Source organism: Salvelinus namaycush, chromosome 10 (genome assembly GCF_016432855.1).
Source record: "Salvelinus namaycush isolate Seneca chromosome 10, SaNama_1.0, whole genome shotgun sequence".
NCBI classification, from domain to species: domain Eukaryota; kingdom Metazoa; phylum Chordata; class Actinopteri; order Salmoniformes; family Salmonidae; genus Salvelinus; species Salvelinus namaycush.
The window spans coordinates 15,992,959-16,013,421 of NC_052316.1; the positions used below are offsets into that span (position 1 = coordinate 15,992,959).

Sequence of the window (20,463 nt, forward strand, 5' to 3'; positions counted from 1 at the left end):
TACTCCAGATTGTATAACTATGTGGGGAAAAATGGTGTTTGTACATGAGTTTCCAAGTTAGAAGTACTTGTTTATTAAAGTTAGCAAGCTTAATAGGGATTTTACCCACATCAAAGTTGCATTTGAGTAAGAATTCTAGACCACCAATCTGATGGAATATTAAATTAGGGATTATATTCCAAATGCAATCCTTACTTCTTAAATAGTTTTGTATCCATTTGATCTTAAAGATTATATTAGAGGTTTTAAAATACACCTGATTTCACAGATGGACCACAAGTTAAATCATGGGGAAAATGTGTATTTTACCCAATGATAGAACATAGGCTTTCACCAAATTGACAGGAGTTTTGTGATTTGTATTTCTGGGGGTGGATTATCCCTTTAATTGTTACCCAGAAATTATTTGATATTGAGATTTTAAAAAACGTATTGGACCTTCAAAACAGTCTGGGATGTATTCCAAGGGCAAAATTAATTGCAATACATGAAGGAAGCAACTTCTCTCGTGACTTTACATAGGCCTAACGATAAGATCGCCAATACTGCAACAAACAGAAGAGATACAAAAGAAGAAAAGTAAAATATCAATGTGGTTCAATGGAGCATGATAGCATTCCAACCAAACCTACATAATATTGTCCCCATTATCAGCCCTGGCATGCCAGGCTAGATCAGTTGAATACAGGCGAATCATTGGTTTGATCGGACCTCAGGTAGACAGAATACTCTTGAGTTCCAGGGTAGTTTTGTCTGCACATGCAATGGATTACAGGACAACAGCCCCCTCTGCTGGAATTGTTTTATACATGCATGGCTTATAAACCCTCCAACAGTAAACTGATACTTTTCACGTGACTTTCCAGAAAATAATAAACTCTTGCCTGGATGTTCCAATAGCTTGCATGACTTCTATTTATTCATTAGCATGTGAGTACCTTGAATAAATGAATATATATATATATATCTATACACACACACTTCTACCCAGATACTCCTTTCAATAGAATCTCAAGTATTCAGTGGTCAGTTTATTAGGTACACCCGTCTAGTACCGGTCATCCAGAACAGCCTGAATTCTTTGGGCCATGGAAACATGCTCAATTGTTATCAAGGGACCTAACGTGTGCCAGGAAAACATCCACACCAGCCTGTACCGTTGACCCGGTGTGGTCATCTGCTGCAATAGCCCATCTGTGACCAGGACCGACGAGTTGTGTTCCGAGATGCCGTTCTGCACACCACTGTAGTACTGCGCCGTTATTTGCGGCCCTCCTGTTAGCTTGCACAATTCTGGCCATTCACCTCTCATCAACAAGCTGTTTTCCTCCACAGGACTGCCACTGACTGGATGTTTTTAGTTTGTCACACCATTCTCGGTAATACCTAGACATGCGTGAATAGCCCAGGAGTCCGGATGTTTCTGAGATACTGGAATCAGCGCGCCGGGCACTGATGATCATACCACACTCAATCGCTTAGGTCACTCTTTTTGCCCATTCTATCTTTCAATCGAACAGTAACTGAATGCCTCAATGCCTGCTATATATAGCAAGCCGCAGCCACTTGACTCACTATCTGTAAGAGCGAACCATTTTCGTGAATGGGGTGGTTTACCTAATGAACTAGCCACTGAGTGTATAGCTATTAAGTCACCTCTTTTTTTAAACACTTGCAGATTACTAGAATATGGATATGCCTATGTAATGAAACCTGTCCAAACCAGCAACAGATTTATAAATGTTTTATTTTTTATATAGGAAAAATACAACCATGAAGATACAGAACGCTTAAAAAAAATCTAATACAAAACCAATCTGATGCTATGACGAGAACAGTTGTGAAATCACTCCATTTGTATCCTCATAGAAAGTATGTTTGTTGAAAAGAGCTTGCAAGTAGTAGAACTGTCCCGCTTCACATTAATTCAACGCTGTGTGTACTTGAAACCATTGTGTGACTCAGATACACACAAAAAAAACATTGCTTATTTAAAATGTGCAGCTAATAAAATAAAAACCATTCTCAGAAACCAAAATAAATTAGACAAGAACCTGCCATAGACCGGACAGTCAAGCAACAGGTCAGTGCTCCAGAAAACCAATGAGCAGGTTCTCATTTACCGGAACCCACAGCGATCCTAGCAAGCCCAGTCGATTAGAGAACGTTTCTACTCATACTCTCCTCTCTCAATCAGGAAGAACAGCGCAGACATGGTGGTGATGTTTTCAGACCTTTGTGTGCATTTACCTCATTCAGGCTCATCACCATTATTAGTTGGCAAAACAGTCAATCATAAACAAAATAAGTGCAAGCATTTTTGTACTTTGTTACAAAGCAGAGTTAAAACTACAAAAGCGTTACCATTATCTATCCAAGATATATTCCCTGTCTTTTAGGTTGTGCCTCTTTGCGTGCACGGCCCAAAGTGAGGCAACGGCATACAGCACGAGCCTTGCTCTTTCGAGCTACCCACAAAAACTGTAAATGAAAAAGTTGTTCTCTGCAGTTTTCAATAACAAATAAGGAGGATCAGAAAGTTGAAAAACAAAAACTTGGAATAGACCGGTGGTGGGTGGCTCGGCGTGCGAGCCAGCCCTCCCGCACTTATCCAGGACTGCTCTTATCTACATGGTGGGTTTCAGAAGATTTAAAGTGTCGCGGAGCAGCAGGCCCTGGGCTGGGACCAGGCCATGCCGGGCCAGGGGCCGTGCCCAGACAGACTACCGGTCGCCTCCGTCCTACCAGCCGCCCTCGTCACCTGTAAGGAAGTCGGAAAACACACAGGTTACCATGATTCTGTGGAAGGTATGAGGCTCGTCTTTCGAAAGGGGCCCTGCTGCTACTGAACGCTAATCCCTTTTCAAGATACTTAAGATTTGGTAGCAATTTATGCTGGTGTTAATGGCACTGTGACAAAAACATCTGAAGGCAGGCCATCCGAGTATAAACTCAATGTTTCCATTCAGCAAACCCAGTCGCTCCACAAAAGCAATATTACCTTGGTATATTCCATGGACAGAATTTTTTTTGGAAGTACTAAACAAGAGCAGACAGATAGGACAATTGTCCTCCTACTCTTGCAAATAACAGATTACGTCAACCAGAAAGGTGACTGGCTCCACTGTGTATGCAGATCCTAGTACTGCAAGGCAAAGAAGCAAAGTAAAATATACCTCTACAAACAAGCTGCTGCAAGACAGAAAAAGTTTATGACAAGAAAAGCAGGAAGTAGAGAGCTAATGCTATAACCCCTGACAGTTCGCGCCAAGACGGTTGCAGACCGAGAGCCTACCTTGGCTTTTTGCAGTGCTAAACTGGGGCTTCAACATATTGTTTCTTCAGGTCAACATATTTCAACTACAGGAGGCAGCCTCACTGTGCACCACTGTGAACAGCACCGCCTGTTCAGAGAAGAGAAAGCCAAGTGGTTAATGACGAGGTCCCAGGCTCTCCAACAAGGAGGGAAACAAGTACACTAAGGTCCATCTGCAGACCCTCTCTTCCACTGCTGCTCCCTAAAGGAATGGATGCTGAGCTGAAGTGGCATCTTGGGTCTTTCATATACTGCATACCTTTAATGAGCACCAATGACTCATTTTACAATACTAACCAGGTAGGGCATTTGTTTGTGGGAAATGCCCAGTGAACCCACCACTGGGTTCATTTGCAACCCTTCTTTAAGATGAATTATATAGCGCATATTGTGAAAGACAAAAGTGTAACTTGGGAGGGTGTATTTCTTAATATGGTGAGGCAAGAATGGGAATAGGGAACCCGTTTCTCCATTACATATGACTAAAGGAAAGCTTCATACATTGAGAAAATTACTTATTTCATTACTTTAACGGATATTTTCATCCATCGGTTGGCACAACACCATAGAGGGGGCAAACCCAGTCTGAGTGGAGTCCATCCAGCTGCTATACAGGTCAAGGACCTGCCACGGCTCTGGTGTCGATTTGCCGAATACATATCTATGGCAGCTTGCAGTGATGTGGCTGTCCAGGCACCGGATTGGCCACCTATCCTGACTCCCTACACTTGTGTAAGCTTATAAGAAGCCTCACCATAGCTATCGTAGCTGTCTCTGTACGAACCTCCAGAACGATCTCCGTATCCTCCTCCTTGCGCTCTGTGGGCAGAAGAAGAAATGTACATCAGTAAACAAGAATTGGATGAGCAGTTGAGTAATATCAAATTTAAAAAACATTATTCCTAAAAGTGCTTGCTTACTATCAAAAATAGGCACATAAGCTTCTTGAAATGTGTTAAGATTAATTTATAGAATCTATCCTGTCTTTTCAAATTCTAGCGATTGTCTAACATAGATATGTATATGCAAATGTAACGTCTATGTATCCGAGGTGGTGTATCATTCACCTGTCTTTGTTGTAGTAGCCTCGGTCTGATCCGTATGAGCCGCCACTTCTGTTGTCGTAACGTCCACCGCCATACCCCCGCTCCCCACCACCTGTAATAGAACCTGTGGTCAACAGCTGCCTCAAGGTGGACTAAAAGCAGACATGTATTCATATTATGGTTCAATTAGTTGATAAGAGAATATTGGACACTTTAGTGTTCACATGCAATCACTAGGCTAAGAGATGGTTCAATCAAACCTCTACAGCTACCAGATAACTGCAACAGTCACTGCAAAACAAAAACAAGACACGAGGACATCCCACTGGGCACAGGCGTCAGTTCAACGTCTAGTTTTGACTTACAGTAGGTTGAGTTAACCTCTTGACGCTAGGGGTCAGATTTTTTTTATTTTAAATAACGTTCCCAAGGTAAACAGACTATTTCTCAGGTCCAGATCGTAGAATATGCATATAATTAGAAAGATAGAAAACACTCCAAAGTTTCCAAAACTGTCAAAATATTGTCTGTGAGTATAACAAAACTGATTCTGCAGGCGAAAACCTGACCCGGAAGTGATTTTTTTATCTTTTTTTATCTGTGTTTCCTTGCCCGTCTTTCTTCCATTTAAAGGGGTATCAACCAGGCTTTAGACATAGTTTCAGGCTTTTATTTTGAAAAATGAGCGAGATTTTTCAAAAGTAGTCAGGTGTCCTTTGATTAGTTCCTGCGCGCGAGAGGGGTAGCTCTCCATTTTCTTTCTCTCTTTTATTGAATAGGTTACGGTCTAAATATTATCGATTATGTTTGTTAAAAAACAACCTGAGGATTGATTATAAAAAACATTTGACATATTTCTACGAACATTACGGATACTTTTTGGAATTTTCGTCAAACGGAACGAGGCTTTGGTTTTCTGAACATAACGCGCAACCCAAATGGCGTTTTTTTGTTATAAAAGTAATATTTATCGAACAAAAAGAACATTTATTGTGTAACTGGGAGTCTCGTGAGTGCAAACATCCGAAGATTATCAAAGGTAAGTGATTAATTTTATTGCTTTTCTGACTTTCGTGACCATGCTAATTTGGGGCTAGCTGTTCTAGCATTGATTGATACACTCACAAAAGCTTGGATTGCTTTCGCTGCAAAGCATATTTTCAAAATCTGACACGATAGGTGGATTAACAACAAGCTAAGCCGTGTTTTGGTATATTTCACTTGTGATTGCATGATTATAAATATTTTTAGTAATATTTTGCGCCCTGCAATTCAGCGGTTGTTTAGGAAAATGATCCCGCTAAAGGGATCCGTAGCGCAGAGAAGTTAACTAATATAAAATCAACAACAACAAAAAATTCACCATGTCATTGGATTTAGTTTTTTTTTAAATGACGAAATCCAGGTTGATTACTTTTTTCAAATCCAATCCGTTTTCTACATTGATTCAACAATTATTATTTTATGAGGAAACAACGTTAATTCAACCCATTTTTGCCCAGTGGGATAGGAGTGGTTATTAAGGATGAGGGACCAGAGGGGAGGGTCAGAGCACAGGGTGTACGCACTGACTACTTCTGGTTAGTTCTGCAAGTCACAGAATCCCAGGCTAACGAAGGTGTGAGGACATCTTTGTAGGGTTGGGACTGGGGTGTCTGTCAGTCACTCCAAGGCAAACATGGGAGGGAAACTGGATGCTGGAGGATAGAAAACAACAAACTTGCCACGTGAGAAGCCACGCCCACCTCTTCCACCACCACCACCACCTCTGCCTCCACGGAAGTATCCTCCTCCCCCTCTGCCACCCGACGAGCCCCCTCGGAATCCACCTCCGGACCTGCCACCACCACCAGACTTGCCAGCCTGGTCGACACGGATCTGTCTGCCGTCAAGTGACTGACACATAAGGTTGGGGGGGAAGATAATACACCATTAATATCATAATTGCACAGTCAAAGAGTTGTGTTCCAGGGCAGAGTTTAGGTTTAATTTGTCACCTTGCCGTTCATGGCCAGCATAGCATCCTTGGCCTCATCCGGGTTCTCAAAGGTGACGAAACCAAAGCCCCTGGACCTCTGAGTTTCCCTGTCTTTAATTACAACAACTAGACAGAGGATTTTTTATTTTTTAAAGTTAGACCATAGACATTCAAAGCATGTTCAAATAGCAGACCACATGCCAAAATAAAGAATTACTTGCACCCAATATCCAACAGTTAGTTACCTTCAGATATTTGCCCATATTTGGAGAACACATCTTCTAATGACTGTTCATTAGTGTCAAAGCTCAGGCCACCCACAAAAAGCTTCCCTTCGTCAGACATCCTTCCTTTTAACCACTGTAGAAGGGAATAACATGTGTATTATGGATGCAGTGGTTCAGATTGTTAACTAGTAGCAGGTTATTTTGGATTCAAACACCTGTTCATGTTCTGTTCTTGCAATGGTGCAAATACACGCAGTAATCAAATGTAATTCAAGCTAACAGTTGATGTCTTGATTTTTAAAAAAAAAGTATTTTGTATTGCGAAAAAAAAAAAAAAAAAAAAAAAGTCAGCGAGATCCTAGCAAAGAGTTTGATAGTCGAGCGAGAAGCACAAACGCGTATGGGGGTTTACGTCGGAAAGGCCCAAGATCATCCTGCCCCCGGTAACTAGCTAGTTCTGCTGTCTTCCCTTTCCAATATACCGTAGCTAAAGCGCAACCTTACGGTAGCTAGTGAGCTACCTAGCCAATGAAATGTGCGTTCTCTCAAAAAGCACGCCTCGCTGGACAAGCGGATGACCGTGGTGCGATTTTTATTTGAATCAGTAAACTAGCCAACTGGTGTATGTACACAATGCAGTTCCCCGCCCCCATGTGTACTATGCCTAGCTAGATTCAACTCCCTTTGTTCAACATTGTCCAGCTAAACCACAACGGCCTTTACAATAGTGCTATCGTAATGTAATGGGAGCCCCTGGTAGCCAGCCATCACTGCGTCATTGCATCGACTAGTGAGCGCACTCGCAGAGTAAAATGGTTGGGATTGCCTTGCTTTAACGAGGAATGCAAGGAATGGGGACTTTCGCATGCCACCACAATATAATCGTCCATACATTGACTTTGAATTAAATTTACAATCATGAGAATGTTATCGTAGGCTAACTGCTAGTTACATATATAGCCACGTCCAGACTTCTCGGGTGTCAGACCCTAATTTACCGCGACACCATCTTGTTACTGTCCCTAAATTAAAAGTTTAAACACAAAAGGCTATTACACTCTTACCGCCGACAAAACCGTGATACTCTTCCAACCGAACTGCAGTAGATGGGAACGAATGTGTTGCGGGGCCTCCTGGTTTATGTATTTTTGAGACCTTTGCGGTTACGCCCATCTGATTAATATTAAGTAGATAAACGCTATCTGACCCAACATATCAATTCAACTCGATTTGCTTTTAATCAGTCAATGGTCGCGAAATCATGCATGTTAAGTTGTAGCATCAACTAGACTGATAAGTAAAAACAAAAGTATAACTGCCCGTGCCGTGGGCTCATTTAAGTCGATGCATTTTTTGGCTTAATGAAGGTCAAATCATTTAGTTGTTCCCAACATCAGGTCCTCAAAAAACAAGTGTTAGATCTTAGTGTCCTGTACTACAACATAGCTAAATGTTGACATTAAAGGAATGTCCTATAACAAATATACCAGAGTGTCTTGTTTTGCACACTTTGTACAAAATAAAGACAGAGAAGCAAAAACGTTCTAAAAAAAATAGTTGACCAACTAAGTTAATTTGATGACTTAACACCAAAAAATGTCAGTTATGTATACTGGTAATACAGGTATCACATGTTTCTTGTTACATACAGCCAGTAGCAGTGTGTGGTTAAAACCACAACCTGTGTTGTGATAAGTGTGTTTGCGCGATAGCCTTTAGGCAAGGCATATGAATTAGGTTAAGACAGCTGCAGAATAAATTCAACTACATCTTTGTTTAATCACAAAACCACATAGCAACCTCTGTCCAGTGAAGTCCAGAGCATATTGCATGTACACTAACATGACCTACAGCATGGTGAAGCAACTTAATTTCAGACAACTAAAACAGATTTAGAACCCGAGTTCCTCAAGTCGCAAAGAAAACAGGCACTGCCTCCACTATTCCAGCACCATTTTCTATCATCAAAGCACCTCTGCCTAGTCTAATTGTGACAAGACATCCCCCCAAAAATTGTCCAATCAACGTAAGCCAAATGTGGCTGTCCATGGTTCTGATTGTCCGCGTTCATGCAAGTAAAAAACGTCAACTCACCCTACTTGTAGAGAAACGACAGTGCCACCCTTTACTATGTTGACGAAGCAGTCTCACCATGTCATGTAGTACACACTTATTTGTTCTGGGCTACCTGGCTAAAATTCTTACTCGCCTAGCTTCCATTCATGGGCAACGTTAGCTAGTTACAGGCAGCAACAACGTCATACTCGTTTGGACCAGACAGCATCAGTTAACCTACGCATAGAGAGGCGGTGTTTAGCGCGCTCGATGCTTTCTCCTGTAATACAGTCAACTTCTGGGGAATTGAAGAAACAATTTGAAACAGACTAAATTGTTTTTGAATTTTATTTCTTGTGTAGCCTGGCTTCCATGAATACACGCAACTGCATACAGCATTTAATTAGCATGCAAAATGACAGTATTGTGCATGTTAGTACCAGATTTGATTTCCAATCCCATTTTAAGGCTGGTCTTAAAGTCAGGGCCACGTTCAGGTGCCAAACGTCTAACAAAGCAGATAGAAATGCCATGAATAAAGCAGACAGGATTCCTTACTATACTTGTCAGTGTAATGTTTGTTCTACATGGCATATTTCCATCGCATCATTCAAAGACGCTGCATCCTGCTGAACACACCCCAGGTCCAGTTCAGCAGCACATCTAATTCAGCCTTCAAGATCTCTCCTGGTAGCGACCTCCCAAGGAGCAGTTTGCCATTTCAGGGCAAGCCATCCTGTGCTGAATCTGGAATAGAAGTCACAATTAGCACGAGAAGAAACAGTAAAATGACAGGATTATTGTACATAGCACTGATAGATTTGTAAACCAAGTCACTTGTACCATGCAGAGTATATGCTACTGCTAATAATTAAGGCTGGTCCACAAAATGTCAAGTCCGTGCATCTGAACTGAACTACAACTAATGAGTAATTATCTATTATTCAAGGTGATTTGTAGATCAGCCAGTCGTGACTAGTCTGATGCAAGGTTTCTCGCCAATGGGAGTTATCCATTGCCGGATAAATGACAAGAAACGGTGGTCTGACTTAAAGCCCCTTAAAACAGTCCATCTTTCAACAGACGCAACTGTCCGAAAATTTGACCTGAGGACAATGTAGGTTGTAAACGATTTAATACGCGTTCATGCGTCCAAATGGCTGTGTCCTATGGTAGTGTTCCCCTGCTCAGACTACACATTCATCAACCAATGGTTGCATGCCATGTTGTCAACTGAAACACAAAATACCTATCCGGGCGTAGTTCTGTCAGGCATTAGCCACACCTGTGCAGAGTAACACACCCTCCATACTTCAATTCATTTGTGGGGGCCATAGAGCAAAAGAGAAGTGTTTGAGTCTCCCCTGTCCATAGACTGGTCTTTATAGTTTGTAGGCCAAACCGTTCAGATGCTAGCGAAAACAGATTCAGGACGTCTCATGATCTGACAAACACCATTGTAGCTCAACCTTCCACCAGACCCGAAAAGCAAACACCTGCTCTTTAGCTCAGATTTTGATCAGGATTTTTATTATTAGGTTACTTAGATTAATAGATTTAAGGTTTGAACATGAACTGATTTAATAAATTCAAAAACCCGTTTTACAGTGATAAGCCACCTGCCTAAAGGACAGATGAAAGTAGGGTTCCACAACACTGCTTTCACCAATCCATTCAGTGATTTCATAATGAAGGGGGAACACAAAACAGGGCCTATGAATTCAGCGGCAAGGTATTCAGTACACATGCCATGCCAGAGGACACCCACCTAGAAAGCATCGGCAGGAACCAGTCGCAGTCAGGCCTCGAGTTAGTTGCTCACATCCAACGCTTAACCTGATCGTGTAACGAGAAGGGTAATTAGTTTTGAGTACAGCTTGAGGGCAACAATGACAAGGCATGCATTTGCTTATCAATATCAACCTAGCAAAGAACTAGATGTGTTGAACAGCATTAACTTTTTGCATTAGACAATATTAACCACAAGTTTTGAAAGCTAGACATTTATACTAAACTGTACATAGTGATACACTTGACAAGAAAAAGGTGAGTCTAGAATTTAAGATGACAACTTTGCAATCACTGGGAGAACAGTACAAAACACTGGTTTCACAGATGGATCAAACGTAGGAGAATATTGTGTTTTACACTAGGGATACTTTAGCAATGACTGCTCATGGAATTTGCAAAAGCTCAATGTTTTTTTCCCCCAGAGGCTCTAGTAGTCCCCTCGGTCTAATGGGGACAGGGTGAAACGTTTCTCCAAAAACTGGATACTTTACTGGACGTTCTCATGCAACTCTGGGTATTGAACAGTAACATCTAGGGCCTGAGGAAGTGACAGCGGTGCTTGGGCAAAGTTGAAGGTAGATAAGATGGACATCAAAATGAGAACTGTTTGAGGGATGCGAACAGGAGAGCAAAAGTCGTTACCTCACATTACTGGCCTATATCCACTTATGAACTAGCCAAGAGAGCAGCATTCACCAGAGAGGATTCACATGTCGGTAGGCACAACACTTCATTCTCCAAGGACTTTGTTGATTTCCAAAACGATAGTAGAGCTCTTGGGCGCAATGAAGCGTTATAAAAGAACCAGTGCCAGCACCAGGATGACATTTCATTTCTATTCTGCTTTCAATACCCCCAGCCCCCCGTACATTGACTAGCTTCAGCATCAGGGTAGACCCTTTAGCATGTTCTGAGTATTAATTCAGAGGACCTCCCAATATTCCTAAATGAGACTTACACCCAGCCACCCTTTCAAAATGAAATCCTGCTTTCCAGCAGACTATGCAATCATTTCGCTCAACCCACTTACTAAATCCCTCACTACCACTCACATTACATAACATTCAGCTGGCTTAGTGAACAGGCTATAGTTCTTTGAAGGCACAATAAATCAGAGCATTTTCAACGGAGTTGTTTAATAGGCTTCATGAAGCCAGGATATACAAAAAAATCTTAGGTGTTGGTTAACAGAACAGAGAGCACATATCCTTGAAGTAACATTGAGTGAACGTTCAGTCCATCAGCATATTATGCACATGTTTGCAAAGAGCAAAGTACCTTAGGCCAACTGCAGAAGGCTGCAACTAACACCTAATATACAGCTCAAAGAGCTGAAGTAGGTTCACCAGTCAAAGTAATTCACTCTTTGGATACCGAGTATTGACAAATCTTTAGCAATATCAAGGCGGTCTGCTGGAAACCAGTGCTCCCACTTAGCATTCCTACCTTGCTACACTAAAGGAATGCATTACAGAACTGAAGGAGCAAAATGTCTTTAGAGCACAATCACAGCTTTTCCAGCTTCTAGTGTAAATTTCATAGATCTAATTTTTTAAAGACCAGAATTCACTACAACTCCAGTTAAAATGAGATTAAATGGAAACATGTCGCTACTGATATTTGAGTCTTTCGATTGAGCAGGAACATCGTCAAGTTTGAATTTGTCTTAGAAGCTATCAGGCTGTGTTGAACAGGTTACGATTCAACAGTAGAAACAGGTTTAATTGCAAACAAAGGCATTTTTATAAAATTATCAAATTTGATTCTCCCAGTGCATTCTCCCTGCAACAGGAGGGCATATTGAGCTTAAGGTACTCAGACCCTTACTGAGCATCAAGGCTTACAGTAATTAAATGCTACAGGATTTCAGTTACTGCCATGAGGACAGAGATCCTGAAGAATACTTTCAACACGATAAAAAAGGACTAAAGATGCTGATTTGTTAAAGAAAACACTAGAACCAGATACCACAAACAGAAAAAAAAAAAGTCTTCGAAGAGCGCATCTTTAAAAAAACAGCCAGCGATGGGACGATCTTGCAATCAGGAAGTTTGTTTTTGTTTTTACTCGTGTGTAGCTGAGGACAAGAAGTAGGCACAAGTGTAAAGGCACTGCAGCATTCTGACATTTCTCACAGTAGACTAGAGCCTATTTATATTTTGTGCCACAGTTATCATTGCAACAGGAAAGCACCAGGACAAGGGCATTGAAAGAACCTATGCCTCTTCAAAAGGAAACTGAGTGAAAAAATCTAGGAATGTCTTTCTGCTTTTGGATAGTGTGGTAGAGGGCTGGATATCCATCGTTTCAAAGAAATATTTGATTCTTTGAGCAGACATGAGTATTTTAACATACTAATCCAAGAGGGCACAAGCTTTCGGTTTCTGAGCAACAAAGTCTTACAGGGGTCGTTCTGGGAGTCTATGCAATCATGTCCAGTTCCTCCTAAACATTTCTAGTTCCTACTAACAGTGAGATCATGGCAACAACTAGGCTACATCATTATACTTACCATAGCTGTCATAGCTGTCTCTGTAGGATCCCCCAGAGCGCCCACCATAACCACCTTCTCCTCCACTCCTAAAAAGGGGGACAAATGAAAGCCGGTTAACCTCTTGAGAATATAGGGGGTGCTGTTTCGACTTAGTGAAAATTGGTCTCCAAATTAAACTGCCTCGTACTCAATTCTTGCTCGTACAATATGCATATTATTATTACTATTGGATAGAAAACAATCTCTAGTTTCTAAAACCGTTTGAATTATGTCTGTGGGTGAACCAGAACTCTTTCTGCAGCGAAATCCATGACAGGAACTGCTAAGGTCTGAAAATGAGGCTCTGTTCCCAGATCAGTTTAAAGCTCTGTATGTATCCTATGGGTCGACATGAACTGCACCCGCCTTCCCCTGGATGTCAGTAACCAATGAGAAGTGGAATGGAGTTTCTACGTAGTTCTCAGAGTTTATAAAAGGCCAAGGAACGAGGGGAGCTCTCTTTTCGACGTTCGTCATTGCGCAAAGCAGGACCTCAGGATGGCATTTTGAAACGCTCAGTTATCGACCTTAGATATATCCGTCTGTAATTTAATTCGATATAGGTGTTAGAAACATCATAACGAAGTTATTTTAAACCGAGTTATATCAGTTTATGCGAGTATATTGCTATTTTCGGAATTTCCTTAGTATTGCGTTTGGAGGATTTGGGCATGTTGTGGCCACATAGCTATTCTTAGCTGCCAATTCCGAAGTTGAAGACGACGTTTTACAACCAAGCAACGATTCTTTTGGACAAGGGACCACTTGCACAAGATTCTGATGGAAGCTCGTCCAAAAGTAAGAGCTATTTATGATGTTATTCCGTATTTATGTGGAAAAATGTAAACGGATTTGTCCGCCATTATTGCGGCACTAGTCTGGCTGTAACGCACACTGTATGTCTAGTAACGTTAATTTTAAAAATCTAACTCAGCGGTTGCATTAATAACTAATGCATCTTTCATTTGATGTCCAACCTGTATTTTTTAGTCAAGTTTACGATTATTTATTGATTAGATTAGGTGCCTTTCCAAGATGGCGCCGGCCAGAATGCATGACCTGTTGCCACTGATCACATTGTATAACCACGATTTGTGCTGCTAAATATGCACATTTTCAAACAAAACCTATATGGATTGTGTAATATGATGTTACAGGATTGTCATCTGAAGAATTCTGAGAAGGTTAGTGAAAAATTAATTTATTGGTGGTGAATACGTTATCGCTATGTTTGGCTGGAATCAATGCTGTTGTCTGGTTTGCTATTGTGGTAAGCTAATATAACGATATATTGTGTTTTCGCTGTAAAACACTTACAAATCTGAAATATTGTCTTGATTCACAAGATCTGTGTCTTTCAATTGCTGTACGCTGTGTATTTTTAAGAAATGTTTTATGATGAGTAATTAGCTAATACACGATGGTCTCTGTAGTTATTCTAGTCATTTTAGTGAGAGTTGTGATGGGGGCTGCAATTGTAAACTATGATTTATACCTGAAATATGCACATTTTTCTAACAAAACCTATGCTATACAATAAATATGTTATCAGACTGTCATCTGAGGTTGTTTCTTGGTTAGTGGCTATTTATATCTTTATTTGGTCGAATTTGTGATAGCTACTGATGCAGTAAGAAAATGGTGGAGTATGGGAATGGTGTCTTTTGCTAACGTGGTTAGCTAATAGATTTACATATTTTGTCTTCCCTGTAAAACATTTTAAAAATCAGAAATGATGGCTTTATTCACAAGATGTGTATCTTTCATTTGGTGTCTTGGACTTGTGATTTCATGAACATTTTATTATATGATATCCCTGTGTCTTTAGGCTAGGCTATGCTAGTCAGCTTTTGTGATGGGGGGGATCCCGGATCCGGGTTTGGGGGGTGTTAGAGGTTAACAGAAACCAAGGAAAATACATGTCAGCTCAGGTACACGATTATCCTAGAAATAACTTCTGTAGCTTAAATCCTATGTTATTAAAACAAGGAGACTGATCACTTAGTACTTAGAGAACTAAACTATGCAACATTCTTACCTGGCCTCTCTGTAACCTCCGCTGCCACCCCCAGAGGAGTATCCTCCTCCACCACCACTCCTGTAGCCACCACCATAGCTGCGGTCCCCGCCACCCCCATAGCTGCGGTCCCCGCCATAGCTGCGGTCCCCGCCATAGCTGCGGTCCCCACCATAGCTTCTTTCTCCCCCACTATAACCTCCACCACCTAGGATAAAATTAAGAGGATTTCAGTCAAAGGACCTTCACTTTGGAGCAAGTTAAACACTAAAAAGGAGGGGTGTGACATGGAGCAAATGGACGCTAACCACTTACCTCTTCCTCTGCCTCCTCTGAAGCCACCAGAACCGCCCCTGAAGCCACCAGAACCACCCCTGAAGCCACCCCCGCGGTCAGATCTTCCTCCTGACTTGCCAGCTTCATCCACACGAATCATCCTGCCATCGACTGACTAAACAGGAGGGGGGAAAAAAAATCTATAATACCAATGATTTACGTCAGTCAAAGATATGCATGTGTCTGGGAAACCATCCCCTCACCTTGCCATTCATTGCAGCCATTGCGTCTTTGGCATCTTCTGGGTTTTCAAAAGTCACAAAGCCGAAACCCCTGGATCTCTGAGTCTCACGGTCTCTGACAACGTCGACTGAAAAACAAAACATCAACCACCCACTCAAAATATTGACAGTTTTATTTTTAATCCGTTATTTTACCAGGTAAGTTGACTGAGAACACGTTCTCATTTACAGGAACAACCTGGGGAATAGTTACAGGGGAGAAGGGGATGAATGAGCCAATTGTAAACTGGCCAAAGTCAGTTTACAATATGGCCAAAGTCCACTCTAGACTGCACAGGTAGAAACAGATGGGTGTTTTCTGGCTCAAAGGGGGAGCGGTCAGCGACAATTGAATTTTGTTGTTACATTTAAACCAACCATTTTTGCCATAAGCAGATTCTCAGCTTGTTTCCTGCAATTATATACATTCTGTTATGGCGCCGAGAGAATTTCAGGTGTAAATGTTGGGTGACGAGACACTGACGTTATGCGAGAATTCTACAAACAGCAGTAAACAAATCTATTCTCTCTACATTCCAATGTAGGCATCAAAATGCATAAATATTTTTAACACATGCAGTAGTTAGCCATGTCTAAAAGTATCAATACTGTACTTCATGAAATGTATGTTATGAGCCCAAATGAACAGCAAGTGTCTTGCTAAGGTTGAACTGTGGGACAACCCTTTTTGTGAAACCCGCAAAATTGGTACTAATACTAGCTATTGGCGGAAGGTATCCCTCAACCTACCAGACTAAGTTCGATGTGACACATTGCTAAGTAGTTTGGTCCTGAGGGCATTTCACAGTCATCCTTGGATGGAAATAATTTCAAACGTTTATTTCGGTCATTGAATTAAGTGTCTAGTGGCTATAAAATGGATCAGGAAGAACATCTATTTTTACATGCATTTATCGCTTTATTGTAGGCACTAAAATCCATACACTTCATTTATCTTAAGACTGATAGCAGGGACTTTCAGACGAGGCTTGTGGGCACCAGAGCAAAACAGAGAGCACGAGTGTCTCAACTTTCCAATGAGGTATATTAGTGTGCATCCAAAACCGTTGAGACGCTAAAGACGGAAGTCAGCAATAGAGGCTGTACCCACTTCAGACACCAATGTGTTCGTGAGATCTTTTAATTGATTAGTCAGTAGTTTGTAGGCCAAAGCGTTTGGACACTACATACGATTGTGAGAAGACCAATGTTTAGAATATCACGGTCTGACAAAACCAGCTCTGCCACCCTTCACCGCAGAAGGGCGATATCAGCAGATTGAGCAGTAGCCCATGCAAAACATATCTGGCTTAACCCATCATACTATGGCAGGGGAAAGGGTTCTAAATTATATGGAATTATTTGCAAGTCATACCAAGGATCATTTAGCCATTTGATTTAGAATAAGACTAGAAAACAAATCAATTTAATGGAAAATGCTTGTCCTTACTACTATTTGCCCATACAAACACATTGAATAACAGATTCACTACATGGAAGAGATAGTTCCCCCCCCCCCAAAAAATTCTAAAAAGGAAAGGTGTTCTGGAGTGTCTCACCTATATCAGATAAGACCAGGAAACATTTGTTTTTACATGCATTTAACAGACACTGGTTGGGTGTATTATTATTCTTTAAACAGTATACAAAGTAATTACAGAAATTGTTACAAATCATTTCACATAAAAAGCATTAAGATTTGTGCTTATGGCCACCATAACTTAAAACTGAGCGTAAATTACTGTAATTCCTCATGTACTGCTAATACGCATATTAATTTCATAAGTATATTTTATTCGAATAATCTGTTTCATCACCCTGAATTTTATTATATGCACAACCCAATCTTAAGATATTGGACAAAATGTGATTGGGGGGGGGGGGGGGGGGGGTTGTCATTTAACTGTCCACAACCTTTTCCATCACTTGAAAATAAGATCTCAGCAATGGTAAATGTTGAACATTCATGAATTAAAATGTTTTGTGTTCCACGGAAGCTGTTCTATAACATTGAACAAAGTATAACACCAGACCCAAAGTCATCTTTGAACCATTAACACCACATTTCCGGCTATTACATGCATTTTGCCATGGCTAATGTGTCATTTTGCTCAAGTATAAAATGAATACTGAAATTCATTGGTTTTGGAATTAAATTCACTGACTAGATATATTGGTGCTTGTTATCAGATTTAAATATATATAGGTCCAGTTTAGTCATTTAATTTCACGTTTTTTTCTATCCCGATTGTACTCGCTCTTTTTTTCTTTTCTTTTTCGGCCCGCCCAAAGATGACAATGGCATAAAAATCCTCGATCTGGATCCAACATACCTTTAGCAATGTTTCCATATTTTGAAAACGCCTCTTCCAGTGAAGTTTCATCGGTGTCAAAACACAATCCTCCAACAAAAAGCTTCCCTTCGTCAGACATCTTGGATTATCTAGAAGGGAATAATTTAAGAGTAAGACCTACAAACAATTCATAAATCTGAGCATGGCAACACATGCTCGCTGTTTGAAAAATGTGACCAAGTCCTGTAAAAAAACTTAGAAAAACACCAACTGGCTTACACATGCGGATGGCACCACGATGCCATACATTTTAAACGATAGAACGCCATTTTCTTCCACCCATCGGTTCGTTTTCAAATGCGTGGAGTAGCCATGTTTTAACCCGTGCAGTAAAGTTAGCTACGCATAATGTATAATTTACCTGGCCAACTAGCTAGTTACACTGGAATGTTGGAAATTCTCAAAGATGGCGATTAACTAACTAGATAGCGACGCTAGACAAACACCCACAGCTCCCAGTCCCAAACAAAGCCAGACCAGTTAGTCAACGTTAGCAGGCCAAACCAGTCAAATTAGCCATTTCAAGCCATTCGGTACACATGGCCCAGATATTGCCCATCCTGCAACGTAAACTAGCGTATTAAAGGGTAGTTAAAGTTAACTAAACAGCGGCAGTAAGTAACATTACTTGCCACGCAGTGCAAAATCTTAGCCAGCTAACGTAGGTGACGGTTTGCTAGCTAGCAGCGTGCATTAACAGTACTGTAGCGAACGGCCATTTTGTAGGGAATGTAGTAACTGACGTTGCTGATTAACGTTGCTTTTAGATCGACTTTGAAATACCATCCAGCTGTAACGTCAAATAGTGAAAATGCGAGTAAAAATTGTCACTCAAAATAGAGTAAGGTTGAAGTACAAGTTACATGCGAACTGGGGTCGAGTAACGTTAATCAAAGGCTAACGTTAATCTATTCTCCTTAATCGACTAGTAAACGTTAGCTTGTCTAAATTAAAGCTAGCTAACTTTGGCTAGCAAGTGTTTGTCAAAGACAATAACTTCCCATAGGAACGCAAACTGCAGGGTCGAAATTAACAACGCAATTTTAGTAGGCCTATGTTTCCCCCGCTAATTATTAGAATTGGGTGGATCTCTACTCACCTCTGTGTAGTTTGGCGCCGTCTGAGAAAGATGTTAAAATGGCTCCTGTTTATGAGCTCTTCTTCTTCTTCGTGTGGTCTTCCGGTATACTAGACGCTTTGTTGCGTATCGCTGCCATTCACAGGTCAGAGTGTGAATTACACATTTTGTTCACAAAAAAGGATCTACCTGCAGACCGCTGTTATTACATGTTACATTCCGCGCCCACTGCCAAACACACCAAGACAGTTCAGGAGACTGAAAAGATTTGGCATGGGTCCCCAGATCCTCAAAAAGTTCTACAGCTGCACCATCAAGAGCATCCTAGTATGGCAACTGCTCGGCATCTTAACCGTATGGCCCAGTACATAACTAGGGCCAAGCTTCCTGACATCCATGACTTATATACTAGGCGGTGTCGGAGGAAGGCCCAAAAAATGATCAAAGACTCCAGTCACCCAAGTCATAATGTTCTCTCTGCTACGGCACGGCAAGCAGTAACGGAGCACCAAGTCTAGGACCAAAAGGTTCCTTAACAGGTTCTACCCCCAAGCCATAAGACTGTGGAACAATTAATCAAATGGGCATCCAGCCTTTTTATATTGACCTCACTTTAGTTTATTTAGTAAATCTTTTCTTAACCCTATTTCTTGAACTGCATTGTTTGTGAAGGGCTTGTAAGTAAGCATTGCACGGCGCATGTGACAAATACAATTTGATGTGCCACAGACTAGGTAGATACTGCACCGGATGAATAAATGTGAAGCATCCGTTTGGCGTTTCCACTCACTACCAAATATGGTGATGAGAGGAAGCCCATTGGCCGGCAGTGGGAGAAGACGGAGCAAGATGGATTTTGGCCGACATTTTGCACCAAACAAATATTGATTAAACATTTGATCGCCATATAGTTTTCTTTTTCCAAAACTAGAATCTGTAACAGAGTGGACTGCGTTTTGTAGACTTTACCCTTTGCCAAAGTTTACAAAAATTGTGTTCTTTTTTATTTTATAGTGCCACGAAGAGTTGGGTTGGCTACGCTAGCTAGCGACTTCCCTCGCCGTAACGTTACCAGAACTGTGGGAAAGCAGTGCTAAGCAGGCGGGGGAAAAGGACGCTAGGGTTTTCTCATTTGGAAAATGTCCATCCTCCGTCCTCGTTAGTAGGCAAACGGACGACTGTCCTCCCCTCCACGATAGCCTCATTTTGACAAGGAAGTGTCCTTTGTGGAAAAGTTTTGAAGTCTGCCACACCCCCTGTGAATCAGCGATTGTTTTCTCTAAGGAGAAAAAGCATGCAAACATTTAAAAACGATTACCTTTGACCTTTTTCAAAAGGATGACGGAGTTGTGAAAATACTACTGAACCGGTGTTCCCTAGCTAGCGGCCTCCTTTAATGTTTTTTTGGGGCGGTTGGCATCCAACATTGGTGCATTACCACAACTGTGATGTAGTGTGGGCCAAAGGAACCACTTATAGTGCGCGGAGCATGTAGTAAAGGACATCTAAAT

The 20,463-nt window shown here is 41.2% G+C and overlaps 2 protein-coding genes across 7 annotated transcripts; both read right to left on the reverse strand.

The window, feature by feature from the left end:
* Positions 1 to 1,727: 1,727 nt before the first annotated feature.
* LOC120054757 (cold-inducible RNA-binding protein B-like) lies at positions 1,728 to 8,846 on the reverse strand. 4 transcript variants are annotated; one of them, XM_039002340.1, is made up of 6 exons: positions 6,586 to 8,846; positions 6,360 to 6,466; positions 6,108 to 6,258; positions 4,384 to 4,474; positions 4,101 to 4,135; positions 1,728 to 2,761 (listed from the first exon to the last, which is right to left on the reverse strand). In XM_039002340.1, exons 1-6 carry the CDS (start codon positions 6,683 to 6,685, stop codon positions 2,742 to 2,744), a joined length of 504 nt encoding a protein of 167 aa, XP_038858268.1. In that variant the 5' UTR covers positions 6,686 to 8,846; the 3' UTR covers positions 1,728 to 2,741. The 4 variants fall into 4 exon arrangements, 2 of the variants coding, with proteins under 2 accessions (XP_038858268.1, XP_038858267.1); XR_005477634.1 differs by lacking the exons at positions 6,108 to 6,258; positions 6,360 to 6,466; positions 6,586 to 8,846 and adding an exon at positions 3,296 to 3,404 and having other exon boundaries at positions 4,071 to 4,135; positions 4,384 to 4,673; XR_005477635.1 differs by lacking the exons at positions 6,108 to 6,258; positions 6,360 to 6,466; positions 6,586 to 8,846 and adding an exon at positions 3,296 to 3,404 and having other exon boundaries at positions 4,384 to 4,669.
* A 106-nt stretch (positions 8,847 to 8,952) lies between these two features.
* Positions 8,953 to 19,099, reverse strand: cirbpb (cold inducible RNA binding protein b). 3 transcript variants are annotated; one of them, XM_039002338.1, is made up of 8 exons: positions 18,974 to 19,099; positions 17,854 to 17,963; positions 15,503 to 15,609; positions 15,279 to 15,414; positions 14,985 to 15,171; positions 12,926 to 12,993; positions 10,391 to 10,458; positions 8,953 to 9,369 (listed from the first exon to the last, which is right to left on the reverse strand). In XM_039002338.1, exons 2-7 carry the CDS (start codon positions 17,951 to 17,953, stop codon positions 10,454 to 10,456), a joined length of 603 nt encoding a protein of 200 aa, XP_038858266.1. In that variant the 5' UTR covers positions 17,954 to 17,963; positions 18,974 to 19,099; the 3' UTR covers positions 8,953 to 9,369; positions 10,391 to 10,453. The 3 variants fall into 3 exon arrangements, with proteins under 3 accessions (XP_038858266.1, XP_038858264.1, XP_038858263.1); XM_039002336.1 differs by lacking the exons at positions 8,953 to 9,369; positions 10,391 to 10,458 and adding an exon at positions 11,531 to 12,490 and having other exon boundaries at positions 18,974 to 19,098; XM_039002335.1 differs by lacking the exons at positions 8,953 to 9,369; positions 10,391 to 10,458 and having other exon boundaries at positions 12,517 to 12,993.
* Positions 19,100 to 20,463: the final 1,364 nt, after the last annotated feature.